Source organism: Pleurodeles waltl, chromosome 1_1 (assembly GCF_031143425.1).
Source record: "Pleurodeles waltl isolate 20211129_DDA chromosome 1_1, aPleWal1.hap1.20221129, whole genome shotgun sequence".
In the NCBI taxonomy this organism is placed as follows: Eukaryota; Metazoa; Chordata; class Amphibia; order Caudata; family Salamandridae; genus Pleurodeles; species Pleurodeles waltl.
The window spans coordinates 658,349,474-658,368,545 of record NC_090436.1 but is presented as its reverse complement, the minus strand read 5'-3'; the positions used below and the strand labels follow the sequence as shown (position 1 = coordinate 658,368,545).

General features: G+C 46.1%; 1 protein-coding gene across 1 annotated transcript in view; it reads right to left on the bottom strand.

Annotated features, from left to right (window-relative positions):
* DMXL1 (Dmx like 1) overlaps window positions 1-19,072 on the bottom strand; it is a 1,414,533-nt gene that overhangs the window by 1,233,358 nt on the left and 162,103 nt on the right. The window contains exon 2 of the mRNA XM_069226844.1: window positions 13,668-13,793. Within this exon, the coding sequence (XP_069082945.1) occupies window positions 13,668-13,793 (126 nt within the window). The remainder of the gene's footprint in view (window positions 1-13,667; window positions 13,794-19,072) is intronic.

Below are 19,072 nucleotides of genomic sequence, written 5' to 3'. Positions count from 1 at the left end.
ACTCCCCTGGAGATGAAAGGTCTCACTCAGGGGAAGTATCCAGCCCACTGGCCGTATCCAGACCATGCAGTCCATCACCCGAGTCCTCAACCTCTCCTTCCTCCAGGACTCGCTGGTACTCCTGTTCTTCCAACAGGCGGAGAGCACGCCTCCTTGAATGTAGTCTCTGCTCAATGCGCGGAGTCAACATGGCCTCTGCCGAAGTCGAAGATCGGCGCCGATCTCCAGAAGCATCCGACGCCGCATCCGGCGCCGCAGACAGCTTCTGCGCCGATGAAGGAACAGGACAAAGGGATCTTGGAGCCGATGGACCCACCGGAGTCACAGGACGAAATCCCGATGTCGACGGGATGGAAACATCCGGAGCTAATCCCTCTGAAGCCACCGGAGCGGCCACCGGCACCGAGCCCACATTCCCAAAAGGGAGAAAGGGCATAAAGGGTGCCGGCCGAAGAGGTGCAGGATCACCCAATGAAAAGGCCAAAGGCCCCGAAGGACCAGCCGGAGCACCTCCTGGAGCCATCTGCTGAAAGATGGTATACATCGCATTCAGAAACGCGGTACTATCGGCTCCAGGGGCTGGAAAAGCCGGATACTGGGGTGCCTGGATCGAAGGCGACCCCGACCTCGACGTCCGCGACGCCGGAGACATCACAAGAGGCTGCATCACCTCAACCACAGACGCTTGTCCAGGCGAAGTCGGTGACGCAGGAGAGGGCAACGGCGTCGATGGATGCGGCGTGACCGTGGGACTGACCTCCCAAGTCCTCCGACGTCGAGCCGAAGGCGACCTCGAACGAGTCTCCTTGCTTGAATGACGCCGTGAATCTCTACGGCGCCGGGAGTCTCGATGACGCCGATGAGACCTTGGCGAGGAAGACTTCTTGTGATGTTTTTCCTTTCTCTTCGACTTCGCCAGGAATAATTTAGCCTCACGTTCCTTGAGGGCCTTCGGATTCATGTGCTGACATGAATCGCAAGTCACAACGTCGTGATCGGAGCTCAAGCACCAGAGACAGTCGGAGTGAGGATCTGTAACGGACATCTTGCCCCCACACTCTCGACAGGGCTTGAAACCCGACTTTCTCTGAGACATTGTTACCGCAGAGAAGAACTACGCAGCAGAAAACACACTGTAACCCCTAAAGTAACAGTAGCTCCCTCGAAGATAACCGTTTCAAATGCACGGAAAAAAGGGAACTGACGTCGGCACGTCGTCGAGGACCTCTTATTGCCTGTATGACGTCAGACGGCGTCGCGTGGGCTAGAGTGACGTCCTCGTCGACGTGCAGAGACTAGGAAGAAGATTTCCGTCGAATGCTGGCGCCATGGGAGTATTCATTAGGTGAGGAATCCACAGGTAGTTGTATCCATCAGAATTTGAAGCTCAGAGACCAGACCATGGTCACGTACTGTTAATGGAAAGAGTGCGCAGAAAAGTATAAATGAAGACAGGCTCCCCCGATAGCTACAAATTTGTCTAACTGATCACTGAGCCTGCATATCACTCGTTCATAGCAGTATTTGCTATAGCTGTTGACCATTTCTCCTCTACTGAGAGCTTTGCAGTTTTCCAATGCCTTAATATACACACTTTAACCACAGCCAAGTAAGTGTCATTTTCGATGGCTAGTGATGTTATCAAGATTATGTGTTGCATGGAGATTTACTAAGTCCAGTGAAGGCTGCAAATGCAATTTCGTGGTAGCTTGTAGGCACTCCCAAATCCAGTCCTAGTAAGGTCTAATAACTGAGCAGTTTCACAGGATGTATACCATGCTCACTCTGGATGACTCCATCACCAGCTAAGTGCAGAGTTAGTCAGCTATGTTCTGGGTAGTCTGAAAGGTAACCAACACCAATCATTCAAGAGTTTAAAACAGCTAAACTTTTGCCTTGCTTCCCTCAGGATTTTATCAAGTGGAAGTATAAACCCATGCCAATCAGATTCCTTCAGGAAGTCTTGTAGGTATGTGACCATTTCCAGTAGAAGGAAGCCATTGTAGGTTTTGGGTAAGGAGAGTCAATTAAGTTTCAGAGAGGTCCAAGATAATTTTAAGTACCCAGTTTAGTCAGATAGTAATATAGTACAGATTCCCCCTGAGTGTCCCATCAGCTGTACAGTTTACATAGCAGGCTGTATTTAAGTTGGTGATATTATAAGAAGTGCACTGACTGTAGATGGAATTCCGTTTGCATTTAATGAAGATAGTATCTTACAGTCTCAAATAAGTTGTCCCACTAAAAGAACACTTTTCTCTATACCACTGTGGCCAATAAGCAGGTGTGACCTCCACTTTGATAGCTGCATAATTTCAGATGGTCGCCTGGTATGACTGTCTTTCTTGAGAGATCCAAGTAATATAGGGTTGGCGTCATTGCATGCCTTTTGTAGATAATCGTGAGACCACACAGGCCTTCCTGAATGTGCTTCTCCAGGGTTACCCAGTCAGGCATTTCGAGCACAGAACGGAAATGATAAGCAAATTGTAAGAGGTGAATACCCGTAAGGGTACAGTTCCATACTGGGTACACGGAGGCCTAAAGCTGTTGTGACTGCATGCAATTTTGCCCCTGCCAGATGCAATTCCTGATCTGAGGGTCTATTTGATGGAGTTGCAACAGGGAGACATGTATAGGTAGCAGTCCAAAGAAATAATTCAAGTGCGGAGTCACCACCATTTCAATAGTCTGAACTCTGCACTAGAAGGAGATCTGTAGGTGTTGCCATTTTGCAAAGTCCTTTTGCATTTAGTCAGTGTGAACCAATTAATTGCCATTCAGCACAGAGTGTACATTTCTGCAGAGTAGTTCATTTTCAACATTATCCAACAAAAACCAATGCCATTAATGCATTGAATCGTCATAACCGGCGACATGGGAAAAGCTCCAATCTTTTTACTGGTTACAATGTCAACTGATCAGACAGAGAAATGGTAGATGGTCTCCATCCACGCAGACATTGAAGTGGCTGGAAATGTTAGTGTCAAAAGTAAGTCATCAGCATCAATGCATGCTATATCTGCTGACCTGCGGATGGCAATAGTCAGAGGTTCCAGGGTGAGTAAGAAGAGGGTAGAGAGTGAGCAGCCTTATCTGGTCCCTCAGTTGTAATGAAGATAAAAATCTATTACAACTGATGGAGAAGCATGGTAAAGCCAGTAGACCAGCTTCATAAACTTGGCACAGATTCTCTTCCTTCCTATTGTGTGAAAGAGATAAACCCCTTAATATGTGATCAAAGGCCTTTTTGGCATCAAGAAACAGCGCCAATTGTTACGCTCTGTCTCGCTTTCCAGAGAAGGTGTGACAAAGTCCACAGACGATTGCAGGAGGTGTGCTAAGGGATGAATCCCACTTGATTTCTATGGACCAGTGAAGGGATGTATTTCTTTTGCCAGTTGGAGGGGATTTTAGCCAGGATCTCTACATCTGAGATTATCAAAGAAATTGGTCTATATTTTTCACATCTTACATGGTTTGGAGCTCAAAGAAATGTACACTCGGTTATATTCTAGTAATGATCTGTCAGTAATGCTTGCTACCTGGATCATCTTTCCTAAAAGAGGAATAGTGTATTGCGCACCAACCCTTTAGAATTCTAAAGGGAAGCCATCTGGTCTAGGGGCCACACCTGTCAACATTCCTTTGATGGCTTCGAACATCTCATCGTCGGTAATCTTGCTATCCATGTCTGGTGCGAGTTGTGTAATTAGAAGACCCTCAAAGAATTTACCCTCCATAACTTTGTCAATCGTTGCCTCTGAAGCATACATAGTGGTGTAAAAGGGGGAGTTGGTTGGCAAGAAGGCGATGGAGCCGGTCTGGAAGGAGACATCATCGACGTCAAATGGCGTGGCGATGGCGTCGGCTGACGCGATGGTGGAGCCACCGTCACAGGTGGTGAACTCCCACAAGGAGATACCCTCGGCGCCGATCCAACACTCTCCGCTGGACAAAAGGGCATGAATGGAGCCGCCTTATACGGCACCGGAGAGCCCAAATCAAATGCCAATGGCCTTGTGGGACCCGCCGGTGCACAAGCAGGGGCCATGGACTGAAAAACGGCATACATTGCATTAAAAAATGCAGCCGGATCCGCCCCTGGAGCCGGGAAAGCAGGATATTGCTGAGTAGACGACTGCTGTACATCAGGCTCCCTCGATGCCGGCGAAAATTGAGGGCTATGATGAGCAACCTCAAAGACAGACGGCGCCGGTGACAACTCCGGACTCCTGGGCTGAGGCGTCACAGTAGGGCTCATCTCCCATGTCTTCTGGCGCCGAGAAGACCTCGATCGGCTCTGCTCCGACCGGCGCCAAGAGTCATGAAGGCGTTGTGAATCATGATGACGCCGCTTATTATGCTTTTTTGGTGACGCATGGGAGGAATCCCTCTTATGGCCCTTCTTCGCTCTCACCAGAAAAAGCTTCGCCTCACACTCTTTTAGAGCCTTAGGGTTCATACTCTGGCACGATGAGCATCCTTCAACATCATGCTCAGAACTAAGGCACCAAATACAATCCGAATGTGGGTCGGTCACTGACATCCGACCCCCACATTCTCTACATGGCTTGAAACCGGACTTCTTTGGAGGCGACATTGTAACCACCAAAAAACTCAACAGTAATCAACGAGCCAGGAAGAAAAACCGTTGGTGTCGAAGGCACGGAAAAAAGGAAAACTGACGTCAGTTCGCCGACGAGGACCTCTTATTGGCACGTTGACGTCGGCCGGAGTCACGTGGAGCCGTGCCATTATGACGTCCTCGTTGACGTGGACAGCTAGGAAGAAGACTTTCCGTCGGATGCTGGCGCAAGGACGAATTCATAAGGTGAGGAATCCACAGGTAGTTGTATCCATCAGAAATACATTTTTACAATAAGACTATCAAAAAAAGGTTTGCGGGGGGCATGGCCAAACTTCCTAAGATGGTGGTCACAATTTGATGAGTTCTGCCATCAGTCCACAGTTATCCCTTACCTATTCATGTACAGCAATCATGATCTTTGTGTAAAGGAGTAAAGGAGACACCAAGCAGATGACACCCGTTAGCGACCTTTGTGCTGGAGCTTGGGCCCTGGCAGTAAGCTTTATCAGCAGATAGAGATGCCTGGCTACAGAGAGTCTGAGTCCTGCCTACACATATGAGTGTGAACTGGCAATGGGGGCAGTGCAGGCACCAGGCCCTCACCCCCTCCTTACATCTCACCATAGAGGAGCGCTGTCGCTGGAGGAGTGCTCTCCTGTGCCGGTCCTCTGACCAGAGTTGTAGCACATGCTCTGTGAGCATCCTGAGAGGTGAGACGTGCGGGCAGCCGCGCGTGCATCTTGTCATCCGAGGGCAGCCACTCACCGAGACAGAAGTCTGTAGCTCCGGGACGCTGGCCTGCTTGTCTTGCTGGAGAGATCTCGGAGTGTCCTCCGCCAACATGGATAGGACGTCATCCTTGTGGCGATCATTGCATCCTTATGCCCTCCTCTTTGTATCACCCCTCAGTGGAGGGAACAGACTGGCTACAAATTCAGTCATGCACCTATTGTCTGGACCACTATACCTCCTCACGTCGCAATTAGTGCTGCAAGGGTGGGGCGGGTTCCAACACAGAGCCACCAAGAAGGTGCACCAGCACAGTGTTTGGCTCACAGAACTCTTACATCTATGGTGGAAACTTCCAGAGGGGCAGTTATACAATGGGCAGCAGTTCGGACAACGGATCAGTGGATGCTAGTCACTGACACTGGCTTACCAAGTTTGGGCACTATTTGAACTGCCGGGGGCTACCTCACCTGCGATAACTGACATTTGGTCCTGGTGTTGGGATCCTCAAGGGGGGTGCTCCATTGTTCTTGGCAGGCCAAGACGTAACCCCCATACTGCAAAGCGGACTTGGGAGCTACCTAAGGGTGCCCACGTAGAGGTCATGCCTGAATCTATAACCCACAGACCTTTGGTGAACTGTTGGTGATGAGGGACTGCATAGCTGAGGGACAGGGTGTGCCCCCTGTTGCTCACTACCATCTGACTTGATGGTGGGCCCTGATACCAGTCGCCCTTCCCAGTGATAGAGTTTCAACACACACCCCATTGGGCAATGTGATTTTGCTTAAGACTACCTAAAAGGGACTAACCCTTTGCTGAGCAACTGCGCTGCCTGCCTCCCCTACATGTTGGAAATTGGGTTATTAGTTGTGTGGCCAGCATAAGTATTATTTCCTCAATTTTCCTCATTGGGAACAAAACACCCCATTGTAGCTCTTGACTCACAGGATAGCGAGGCTGAGCATCTAATGCCTGCTCAAGGGAAGTGGTGTGAGCTAGGAATAGCCACTTACTGGCATGTAATAATAACATTCAATAAATGATTGCCCAGTCACATCTTTTTGTTTAGAAAAAGGAGAAGTACATTTATTATGCACACACTACTAAATACTATGCAGTAATTTACAAATATACATAGGAAGATGGAACATACCATACTTGACATTGTGTAATCACTGGTGATTCCCCTAAAGGAGTCACCAAAGCATATTAAACGAGTTCCAACAGTCCTCATATAATCACAAGATATTCCTTGGGCATGAATCATTGTCATAATGGTGATAACACCGTACCAATTAAACATATGAAATCATCATGAAAACACAATAAAACATTTTCAGGAATTAACCTTGTGTTTGTGTCCCTTTTAATATACTTGGCATGAATCATAGTGATCAGAATAACTCCTAGTGCACGTTACAGTAAAACAGCATGGCAAAAAAGCATTGCACTGTAACCATACAACCAGCCCTTAGAGGGCATAACCATATGAAAACAGTATGATGAAAAGGACTGCAGCGTAACCATTTCTTCAACCCCTAGAGGGCATAAGCACATGAAATAGCATTATAATGTAACTATACAATTAGTCCCTAGAGAGGGCGGTGCATTATATATTTGTAGACCATCTAGGCCTTCTAAAATGCCACCATATAAGGAGCGACTGGTCACATCAGCTCCAGGGGTCTCAGCTCCACCCTTCGCTGACATCACTGCCAGGGACTTGCACACTAGAATTTCAAAGGCGGCCACCCCTGGTGGTTTGCTTCAGTTGTCTAGGCATTCGCATTTGTTCAGTGGGCTTAGGCAGGCCCATCCCTGGTGCAATGTGACAGCTGGGTGACTGATACAGAGCGTTCTGCCCCACCCCCTTTGCTCTTCAGGAGCAAGGAGAGTAGTACTAATTGCTCCTTTTGTGTGAGGGCTGCTTTTGTTCCTGCTACTAGAGAAAATGCAATTACTGAACATAGCAGGGTGACAACAGGCCTGGGCTCTGATCCTGAGCTGAGCCAAGAAAATATGAAAACTCTGAATGACCCACAAGATGTACAGTTATCATTTTGGAAGTTGCATATTTGGTTTTCTCACACAGGTTACACTCTAATTCAAGATGTCAAAGGTCTGTGTAGTCCAAACTGAAGGGAAACTACATTCCAAGGCAGCTCCCTCCCTATGTGTATAATGGAGTGTCACTATAGTTAAAACAGTAAAGCACACTGACTTTCTCCTAATAGAATACACTACCCTCATAAGGCCTATTCCAGGTGAATACCTATCCCTGCAGAGTACCCACTGCGCCAAGCTACCTGTACACAGTTACCGTGCTGCGCAGAACAGTAGTCTCCCACATGCAGCCCACACATGTGTAACCAGCCAAGTGCCCCTCACCCTTGCTGTGACACAGCAGCTTTATCTTAAAAGGCGGACACTGCCGGCAAACACACGCAGTCCGTTTGCCGTGTGATTACGATGAGTGAGACACTGGTAGTGAGGCTCACCCACAGTAATTTAAAAAAAAAACATTATAATAAAAAATAAAAAAAGGCCAATCGAAAAAGCAAACAATTCAGGGGCACTGTGGGGCAGAACCCTGTGCAACAATACAAATTCAATTCTCCAAGTCATCAAAGGATCTAGATCATCACTGGAAGGGAAAATTGGTGGACTCAGTCTACACCTTAACCTGCTCTGACAAGACTTGTGAAAAACCATAGATGGTGCAGCAGAGGTTAAGGGATGCATCTCTGTGGCAGAAGACATTATTCAGAGCTCTCAATCTAAGAATACAAGCCTCCAGGGAACAGTCAGTCAGCTGGGAGCAAAAGTATAATACTCCAAAGGACACTCACAACGCAACAATATCCAAATAGTCGATATCCCAGAGGGGTTGGAGGGGACGATTGTCCACACATTTCATCCCACAATGACTGAAATCCTCGGTCCCTTCAGAGGACGGGCTTCCTGGTGGAGCGGGTCCATACATCCTTCATCCTATGTCCCCACGGGGGGCCCGCTACAGCGCTTCATTACCCACATCTTTAATTTTGCTGATAGGGAGGCGATCCTTAGGGCCTCTTGTACACTGGGTAACCTGACGTTTGGCTCGTTGACAATCATGGTTTTTCCTGAATACACAACAAAAATCTAAGAGCAACACAGCTCCTTCCTGGAGGTCATGCAAAAAAATGAGGGCTATGCAAATTAAATACATTGTAATTTTTCTCACTTGTCTCAAGGACTTCTTTGGTAATAAGGCACTCTTTGATACTATAGAGAGCTCCTTGGACTGGGTTAAGGAACATACTGCCTAGGGAGGATGTAAGCCTCCTTATAGACTGGTCCTGGAGGACAGAGGTAGTACTAAGACTTGCACTCTACTTCTGCAAAAGACGCATAGGAACAGACATTGACACCACTCAGAGAATGTGCTGAACAACAGCCCTAAGCAGCAACAACCATCATCTACTAGTGACAACCCGAATGACTCTAGACCAGCAGCTCCTGAACCACATGGTAGTCACTTACTTCATTCTAGCCAACCATTACTCTCACTGCTTTATTGTTCCAATTTCAGTTGTGGGGTGTATATCACTAGGACTGAGTTACAGGCTGGGTGATGGTATAAGGGGACGATTGCATTGTTTTATTGCCCAATTGGCAACGGCCCCTGGTTCATTCTGCAACAGAGTCAGCATGTTCTAGAAGCACAGGGGTGTGTGGGTGGAAAAGGTTTAGAAGTTTCTTTATACAGGGTTTAGAACATCTGGATTTCTCAGCAAATGTTCACTAGGATGGCTTCATACACATTGTGCATGGTACTCCAACTCCTGTCTATTGTCTCCTCCTGACGGCTGAACAGCAAGGAAGAGAGGCCAGGGGATCGGTGCGGTTCCTAACATGAAAGTTCAATGGCTTATTAGATAAAAGGGGCTGTTCTGGAGGCGGCCTGCAGACTTCTTGCTCTGACAAGAAACTCAGTTAGTGAGAAATAAATGCCCCTTCCTGCGAAGGATGGGATTCTCACAGGTGCACCATGCTGTGTTCCCAAGGTGAGCGAGACGAGTGGCCATCCTCATCCATAGTCATTCATTTCAAGGTAACATGAGTATGGCAAGACCAAGTAGGCAGATATGTGGCAGTAGGAGGCCTCCTACAGAGTCAGCAACTATCCCTGGTTACCACGTACACCCCACTCCCGGCTCTTCATGGAGTTCCTCAGAATCTTAGGAGATCTCTTGCAGCAGCTTCCTGGTAGTACTTGAGTGTTGGGAGGAGATCTCAATGGCGCTGACAACGCATAGAGGGATAGGTCCTTGATTAGCTCTATGTGACAAACACATCCTACACACCTTTCTGGAAAGCATGGGCCTCAAGGAGGTCTAGCTTTTCTTCTTCAACCCAACAAAAAGGTGCTACATGTACCTTTCTGTGGCACACAAGTTGTTTTTGCAACTAGATTATTTTGCTGATGCCTGGCGCTGAGCTTCTCAGGGCAATGGAGGCCCGCATTCTTGCATGCAGATTTTTAGGCCACTTTTCAGTTGCACTTACAATAAGGGTGGTATCAAGGCAGTAAGAACCTACATGCCGCCTTAGAGCGTGGGTACTTGGAGATCCAGTGAGCAGGGATCACATAATGAAAGCAACTGAAAATTACTTGTCACTTAACACAGGATCTGTTGCCTCAGCATGGATACTCCCGGAACCACTCAAGGCTTCTCAGGGAGGCGAGATAATCAGTCATCTGAAGAAAAACAGGGATCCTCTTGGCAAGGCAAAAGCAGGTTTACTGCTGTGGCAGGGAGAATACCTATCCCCACTCCCCACACTGGGAGAAAGCTGGTCTTAAACGGCTGTTCACAGACAGCCTCTTATATAGTTACACAATTTATTTTGTTTTTTTTTACAAAAGATCAAATAATAGGTTACTCAACAAGTACATGTTTGTTAGAAGATTACATCACATGTGACCTTAAACTCCTAACCTTTTCTCTAGACATTCTTCACTGTAATTCTAACAATGCTTAACAAACCACTTATTTGTTTATTTCTTATGCATGTGTGTGCATGTGTGTTTTATTGCTCTGCTTTCAAGATTTCTTATTAGATTCTGTGTACTCTTGGCTAACTATCTCCTGCTCATATTCTTTCAGTCACATTTTCAATTTACCAAGAACAAAGAATATGTCCTTATGTGCTGGGACCATAAATTCCTCTAAGCATGCAGGTTTTCCTTTAACTAAGACCTTGCTCTCTATTTTCCAGTGAACTCTCCACCAGTCTAGCATCATTGTGGAACTTAGACCTACACTGTTCTTTCTCCACATGTAACTCCGTAAGACTCTCTATTAATGTCTGTGATGCAACTTCTTCACATTTCGTTTCCTCGCTAACATTACTGAGCTTAAGGCAGGCATTCTGGGGTTGGAAGTGAATTATCAATCGATCCTCGACCCAGTCCTTCTCCAGGATCTGCTCTATTTGCAGGATATTCTGCACCAAACTCTAGCTGAGGAGGCACTCAAGGTATGGCTGGCCGCGCAGTCTCGCATGTACCAGTGGGGAGACAAAACCAGCAAAACCCTACTTTGGATTTCCAATTACCCGGTAAATACGATCACATCACCCACATTCTTGATGACCAAGGGCTCAGTATTTCCGGAAAAGCACCCCATATCTTGCATTTCTTGCCTACTATGCAGATCTATACTCACAACTTGAGAATATGGTGCTCCTTGAGTACTGGATTAGGGTTGGAGGGCAGGGGGCAGCTCTGACTATTACAATCAGGTAAAACTCAAGGTCCAAATGGGTTCCCTGTGGAACTTTATAAGGCCTGTAGGTCGCAAGATGGAGTCCTCATCTATTTTAGGAGGCATGAGGAACAGCCATGCTTTTGCCAGATCTGTGCACAGCTGACATATTTATACTCGCATCTAGACAACCCACTGTGTATTATATCGCCTGATCTCCCTTTTCAATGTTGAGGTTAAGATCTCAGTGAAAGCGCTGGTAAACAGACTGCTAAAGCTGGTAGGCTCCCTAATACACCTGGATCAGGCAGGTTTCATGCCTCACTGTGCCACCCAGCATAATATTTGCTGTGTCTAGAATACCCTGGCTCGGTCTAGTAATCTACCCATTGTACAAGCCCTGTTTCTGATTGACTTTCACAAAACCTTGATTGCGTGAGCTGGGACTACCTATTCCCCGTAATTGTTGGGATGTGTTTTGGCCTTCAATACTTTAACAGCACGGATCAAAATAGGAATCACTATGTCGGACAAATTTCGCATATGGTGTGCCACTTGAAAGAGATTCCCGCTATCTTCTCTCTGCTTCCCATTGGCTACAGAGCCTATCAATGAATAGCTTAAGATAGATGCACAGGTAAAAGGTTTTGAGTGCACTCCGGGCAACACGGACAGAGTTGCGCTATATGCCAACAGTGTCCTGGACTTCTTCGATGAACCATTGTCGCCTGGACCTCAGATCATTCAGATCATGAGGATATTTGGGGGATTTCACAAGACTTCAGCTTAAGACAGCAAAATCCTCCGTATACCAGAAACAATATCTCCCATTTCCACTGACTTGGAGGGATGCCATTCAAGTGCTGAGTTAGGAATTCAAATATTTGAGAAGGTATATCTCAAGCTATTTTCTACAAGCATGGAGAAAGAATATAGAAATTTAACTCGACAGACTGGGTACTGGGTTTTGGTCTATACTGCCCCTCCCTTTTGTAGTTAGATCAGCGATCTTTCAGATGGTATGAATTTATCGTCCTTCTCCATCAACCACAGACCTTTTAAAATCCTATCCTTGCCTCTTCCTTTACCCAGCTCAATGCATTATTTAGAGGCTTTCTAGGGGATCACCAAACCCCTAGGATTGCATTAACAAAATGCTTTAAGTTTACCTTTGATGGGGGGAATCACTGCTTGAGATGTGGTTGCATAGTAAAGGGCCTCAAATTTAGTTGTCCTTAATGAATGGAGGTTCCATAGATTTGATGACGTAGCATATGCATCTGAAAGATGGCGATGCAGGGCATTCAGATTTCTCACCTGCTATATGGAGGCCCATCTGCCATCCCCATCCTCCTTCTCCCCCAGCCACAAAGGTGGTGCTCACAATATGAACATACAACACTCAGAGGCCTGGGCTGCACTGACCTGACAAGTGAAACACCATTGTGGACTGGTTGTCAGCTCCAAAACGTGACTGAACTCCACATACTTAGGCAATGGGACCTTACCGGGGTCATCGAAACTTGGGAATTACGTGACCGGGACTATACTCAGATCATTTACCCATTTACAAGTGGAGTATAGCCTTTACCATAGGCAATTTTATCATGAATTACAACTTAGGCGTACTCTTACACAATCTTGAGGTGCTCCCGGATTTTAGCCCAAGGGAAGCCAAAATTCTCCTCGAAGCAGCAGTAGAGAATAAAATGTTACATATAAATAAATTCTTGGTAATTAACACCCCTGACTCCTTTATGCAGCTGCGGGAGGCTTTGAAGTGAGACCTGGGTTCACTAATGGATGATGATTGCCGGGCGGCACTACAATCCCCATGTGAGCCAGCTTTGTGCCCGGATTTCATGTCATTCAGCTGAAATACTTGCACTGGGCTTATCTCACTAGACAGGTAGTGGATGACTGACGTGGTTGCCTTGCAACTCTGTCTGCATTGCTCCTCTCTATGTGGGGATTTCTTTCATACTGTGTGTCAATATAGTGGCCTCATTGAATTCTGTAAAGGGGCTTCTGCAAGTTTGGGGGCTGTTGTGAGCTTGTACCGCTCCACATTGCGGTCGATGTGGATGGGGACAGATGTAAGAAAGCCTTGCTGAGGCTTGCATTGGTGGTTGCAAGAATCATATCGCACAAGCATGGAAGAATGGAGGGGCACTCCTTTGAAGAGTTGGAAGATGGGTTTGTTGCATGAGCTTTAGGCGTCCCATATACAGTGCAATATACAACGCTAGGGGTTGCCGCCATAAACAAAGAAGAATCAGAGTAAATGGGCGAGACTTTGCAATGGACTGGAAAATATGCATGGGTCAGAAGCGGTTGTATGTAGTAAGATGGAAAGGTAAATATGTCTAGCTTTTCTTTTTGACCGCATTATTTTGCCTGTTAACCACTGTACCGTTATGAAACTAAAAATGCTAATAAAATGTTTTATTAAAAAATGGTTTCCAGGTGCATTTTGATGCAGTTCCAAGAAACTATCTCACTTAGACCTCTGCAAAGTTGAATACTGAGATTCTACAAGCACATTCTCAGAAGACACAATGATGTAATAATAACTGTATAGGGATACATACCTTTCCCTGTTGCACTGAACAGTCTACGCATCCAACTTGAATATTTCCATGCTTTGTTCCTGGAATAATCTGTAATCTTTCGAAATCACTCCCCAGGATGACAATATCACAGCCGGAGGCATATGCCTACAAAATGTAAAAACATGCAGTGTGAATATGTAGCTATTACATGCAAAACTGATAAGAGTGCTCAGTTACCAAGAAATCCAGAGTTTCAGCACTGCTATCATACAGTGGAAGACTTATAGCTTCCAAAGGACAAAAGATCCACAACATATCACATAAGGGGATACTGGTGTTTGATTATATTTTTACACTACCTGCCCCATCCATAGCAATGGACCAAACTGAAATAGATCACTTCAACTTTGCACCTTCTAGTCTCCTTCTCTGGTATTTGTCCAGTTCTGAAAGCCAACAATACAGTATTATGTCCCCTTCCACCTATGGTGATCGAATCAGCAGAGGAAGGAAGGTTGTGCCATACTATAATCTACAAAACAATGATAAGACATCATCTGAGTACAGTATTGCACTCAGGAGGGCCTTATTATATATTTTGTCCAACCCTGGAGATCACCTGTGCCACACTGTCTAGTTCTGGACAACATATCTGTAGTACTGTGCCAACTGCGGGAAGCCCGACCTATAAAATTCATGCCTCACAAAAAGCACAGCTAAAATAGGCAAATATCTGGAGCTCTTTTCTGTTGTGTTCTATTGTGAACAGATCTGAAGGCCTCGCTTGGAGTGCTGTGATTAGATTACACCTAATACACTGCATCAACTTCCATGTGTGAGACAGAGAGAGAGAGAGAGAGATAAGTTGAGTCTGGCTGGATTGAATGGTTCTAACAACAAAGGGCACATTTGTAGAAGTGTGTGTAAGTGATGAGCAGATGGGTATGTGGACTGATGGAGGGGTTGATGGATAAGCACATGTTGGTGAATGGATGTGTATTGATAAGCAGTTTGATAGATGACTAAAGGCCCACCAGGTAATGGGAGGCAGAATACCAGCAAGCAACAATTCTTGCTACAACCGGACGAGTCAGTAGATCTGCATAAACCAGTATGATTTTTCATACATGTCTTAAAAAGCTTAGAGCTATGATCAGAGATGATAATATGCATTATAGAGGAAGCACTGAATATATTTATTTTATCCAGTGTAGTTGTTTGAGATGGATATAAATGTGTTCATGTACATTTAATTTCCGCATGATCTTTGTGGTAGTATTTTGTATCACTTGAAGAAAATTAGTTTTGGTGGAGGTTTTAGTGGAAGGGGGAGAAGAGACTAGGATACACTGCATTGCCAAAAATCAATGTGCAAGGGAACCAACCGTTTGATTAGATTATACTATGAGAAAAGGAGAGGAAAGAGAAAATAAGCTATAGAAGGTAAAGATGGTAAAAGCACACTTTAGAGACAGAGGGCCATAGTTTATCAAGGGTAATACTGATGTCAATTAGGATGCCCAGACTTCTAACTTTATCAGACGGTCCAGGAAGGTTGCACATGGACAATGGCATGGGATCATAGTCAAAATAATCTTTATGTATAAACAGAATACCCATTTTGGAGGGAATGAGTTTTAAAGGAACCGTCTCTACATCCATAAATGAGTATCTTCCAGGGCTTGAAGAATGTCATCACAGTTTCCATTAGCATTGTCCCGGAGATTAAGGAGAATCTGCAGGTGTATATATTTGTTGTATTTATGTAGTAGATGGGCAAGAAGAAGAACATATTAAGCAGTAGCAGCAGATCCCTGTGGAGCATCCCACTGAATAGTTTTAGGGGAATACTGAAATAAACCTGATTGGACAGGCTGAAAGTTCTCTTCAGAGCTAAACCCTCGGATGTCTGGGACATAACAGTTACGTCCTGGGCAGCACCGCTTGGGTGCCCAGGACGTAACCGTAACATCCTGCACCCGTCCCTTGGGGGAAGCACTGGCACTCCCTCCGAGGGCCTCCCTCCACTCCGAGCAGGGCTGGAAGGGGAATCGCTTCCCCTTCCACTCCGCCCCCCCCCCAACCCCATCTAATGACGTCAGCACGCGATTGCACGCTGACATCATTAGAGGCCACCCGACGTGCTGAAAGCCATTCACTTCCAGCATGTCGTGGGAAGAGGAGGTAAGTTTCTCCTCCCGCCGGGGGGTGGGGTGGCGGTGGATTGCTTCAAAAGAGGCATCGGGGGAAAGGAAAGGGTTTTCCTTTTCTCAATGCCTCTTTAAGCATTCCTGCTGGCCGATCGCGATCGGGCAGCAGGAATGCCCACTAGGCACCAGAAATTTTGTTTGTATGTGCGTGTGTGTTTTCTGTGCGGGGGCGGCCCCTTGGGCAAGGGCAACCCCCCAAAGGGGGGGGGGGGGGGAAACACTTTCAGGCAGTTCTGCCCCCCTCGGGGGCAGATCGGTCTTGTTTTTTTGGACTAGGCACCAGGGATTTTCTTTGTGTGTGTGTGTTTTTGGTGCGGGGGCGGCCCCTTGGACAAGGGCCGCTCTCCCAAGGGAGCATAATATTTTATGCCATTTCTGCCCCCCTTGGGGGCATATATGTCTGGTTTTTTTTTTTTGGGGGGGGGGGGTTTTAACGACCATCTACCCCGGAGATCACTGGACACCAGGGAAACTTTTTTAACTGTTTGGTGGTGGGGTGTTTCTCAACTGGCGAAGTGTTTGCATTTGTGATTATAACAGTTTATTTCTCTTTTTTGTTCTAGGTCGTTGTGGCTCATTTTGGCAGTGGTTGACCTGCGGTTTGCGTAGCTGCATGTTTTAGGTAAGTAAATTTACTCAAATGGAGTATTGTTGCCATGCATGAATGACATGTTTGTAGGTGGTGTACTAAATGCAGGATTGTGTGTGAAATTGTCCTTAGATTTGTGCACATTATTTGTGTTGTCTTATGTCTAATGTGCTTTTCTTTTTAGTGGGATATCATTGGTGATTGCGGAGTCTGTGCAGATTAGTTGCTGGTGAGTCTAGGTTTTTCAGATAAGTGAGTGGTATAGTTTTTGAGTACATAGCTCTTTGTAATAAAGCCACACTTTGTATATTATTTATTTTAGACAGTGCTGGTTGTTGTTAGCGCATTTGCCACATTACTCTTCTTAGAAAGGATCATGGCTAGCTGCAGAGTGACTGCTCAGATTGTTGGCGTGCTTTCCGAGCCGTCTTCTGACCATGATTATGAGACGGACTCTGCATCTGAGGCGCAGGAGGAAGAGAGAGATTCTGGCAGTGAGATTTCTGTCCAAGAGGAGTCTTCTGATGAGGAAGCCACTCTCAGTGCAGATGAAGGGCCTGTTTTCGAGGAGGACATCGATGTGCCAAAGGTGCAGCAGCCAGCAGCTGAAAGGCTTCCTATTGGAAGACCTGACACCTGGGTTGCCCCAAACATGGAGCAGCCACAGTTGCCTGCCTTTACTAGTCTCCCAGGGTGTAGAGTAAATACAGAAAACTTTTTGCCTGTCAAGTTCTTTGAGTTGTTTATGGATGATGTATTTTTGGAAGAGATTGCTGAGCAGACTAATTTGTATGCGGAGCAGTATTTTAGGGACAACGCTGCCAGACTTAGGCCTCAGTCTAGAGCTACCCATTGGAAGAGATGAAAAGGTTCTTGGGTTTGACTTTTTTGATGGGGTTGTTAAGAAAGCCTTCACTGGCTTCTTATTGGTCTACTAGTCCCTTGATGGCAACGGCTATATTTCCTGCAACGATGACTCATAAATCGATATTTGCTGCTTCTTCAGATGCTGCATTTTGATAACAATGCTTTAGCCTTGCCATGTGATCACCCCGATTGTGACCATCTTTTTAAGATTAGGCCTGTCGATCATTTTGGAGATCGGCTTTCAGAGGTCTATGTGCCAGGCAAAGAAGTAAGTGTGGACGAGTCTTTGGTCCTATTCAAGGGTCGTTTGGTTTTTAGGAAGTACATTCCCAGCAGGAGGGCACGGTATCTGGTAGGGATTCCAGTATTGACCCCCCCCCCTGGTTGTTTGCCCACTTTTGGAGTTAGCGAAAATTGTGTGGGAACTTGGTAGACGGCTGTTTAACAAAGGTCACCATTTGTATGTAGATAACTTCACACTGGAGATCAGTTGTTCAGAGTGGACACTGTTGCTTGTGGCACAATCCGCTCTAACCGGAAAGGCTATTCAAGAGAGCTTGTCTGTAAAAAAAAACTTGAGAGGGGATAATGCAGTGCCTTGCGGAATGATGAGCTGCTAGCTATGAAATTTGTAGACAGAAGGGATGCTAGTACTTCACCTGTGGCTGTTTGGGGTCAAACTGCTGAAGTGCACAAACCTGTGTGCATTTTAGATTACAATAAACACATGGGTGGTGTTGATAGAGTAGATCACAGGTTGGAACCCTACACTGCTGTTCGTAAGTCTTACGTGTGGTATAAAAAGTTGGTCGTCCATGTGTTCAATCTGGCAACTTTTAATGCTTTTATTGTGTTTAAGGATTGTTCTCCTGAGTCAAGGATGACATTTGTTAAATTTCATGAGTCAGTGATAGAGAGACTTGTTATGGTGGATCATGCAAGAGTTCCTAGAGTGGCAGTTGTGGAGGATGTGGCTAGATTGAAAGATCACCACTTTCCTCCCACTTCCAAAAACGACTTTCCCGCTAAGAAATGTAGAGTTTGTGCCTGAAGAGGTATCCGGAGGGAAAGCCAGATGTACTGCCTGGACTGTCCTTCAAAGTCTGGGCTGTGTGTGGCAGGCTGTTTCAGGAATTACCACACACAGAAGAATTACTGGGAACTACTGGGAGCGTAAACTGCCATTTTTATAATTTCATATGTTCATTTTCACTGTTGGCATTACTGTCATGTATTCAGTTAGAGCATTTTGTGTTTGTAGTTTTGTACTTATTTATAATTAGTGGTTTCTTTGTTGTTTAAAAACAACAACAAAAAATGATGGCGGTGTGCATGGGCTGGTGCTTGGCTGGCGGTGTGTGTGGGGTGGCACTTGGCTGGTGGTGTGCGTGGGGTGGCGCTTGGCTGGCAGTGCCAGCCAAACGCCAGTCCACACACTCCCAGCAGCTGGTGTGATTGCTGTATCAGGCATGTGGGCGTATGAAAGTGATGGGCCCTTGAATGGCACTCTCTGCTGATGCCAGTGTTGTAATGTGCTGGGCCCGTGGCTGGCAGTATGAATGGTCTTGTGCATGTCATGTATGAAAGGTGTGTGAGTGGACTGTAAAGCGGTTGGTGCCTTGACGCGGCTTTACAGCTCACAAACTGTGAGTCATTGGTTCAGTTTTTTGGCCTTTCAGTTATTAACAGTGCATTTCACTTTTGTCAAATCTCTTGTTAATAAAATTTGATCCAAGGAACCATCACTCACCCTCATGCCTTATCCAACCAGTATGTGT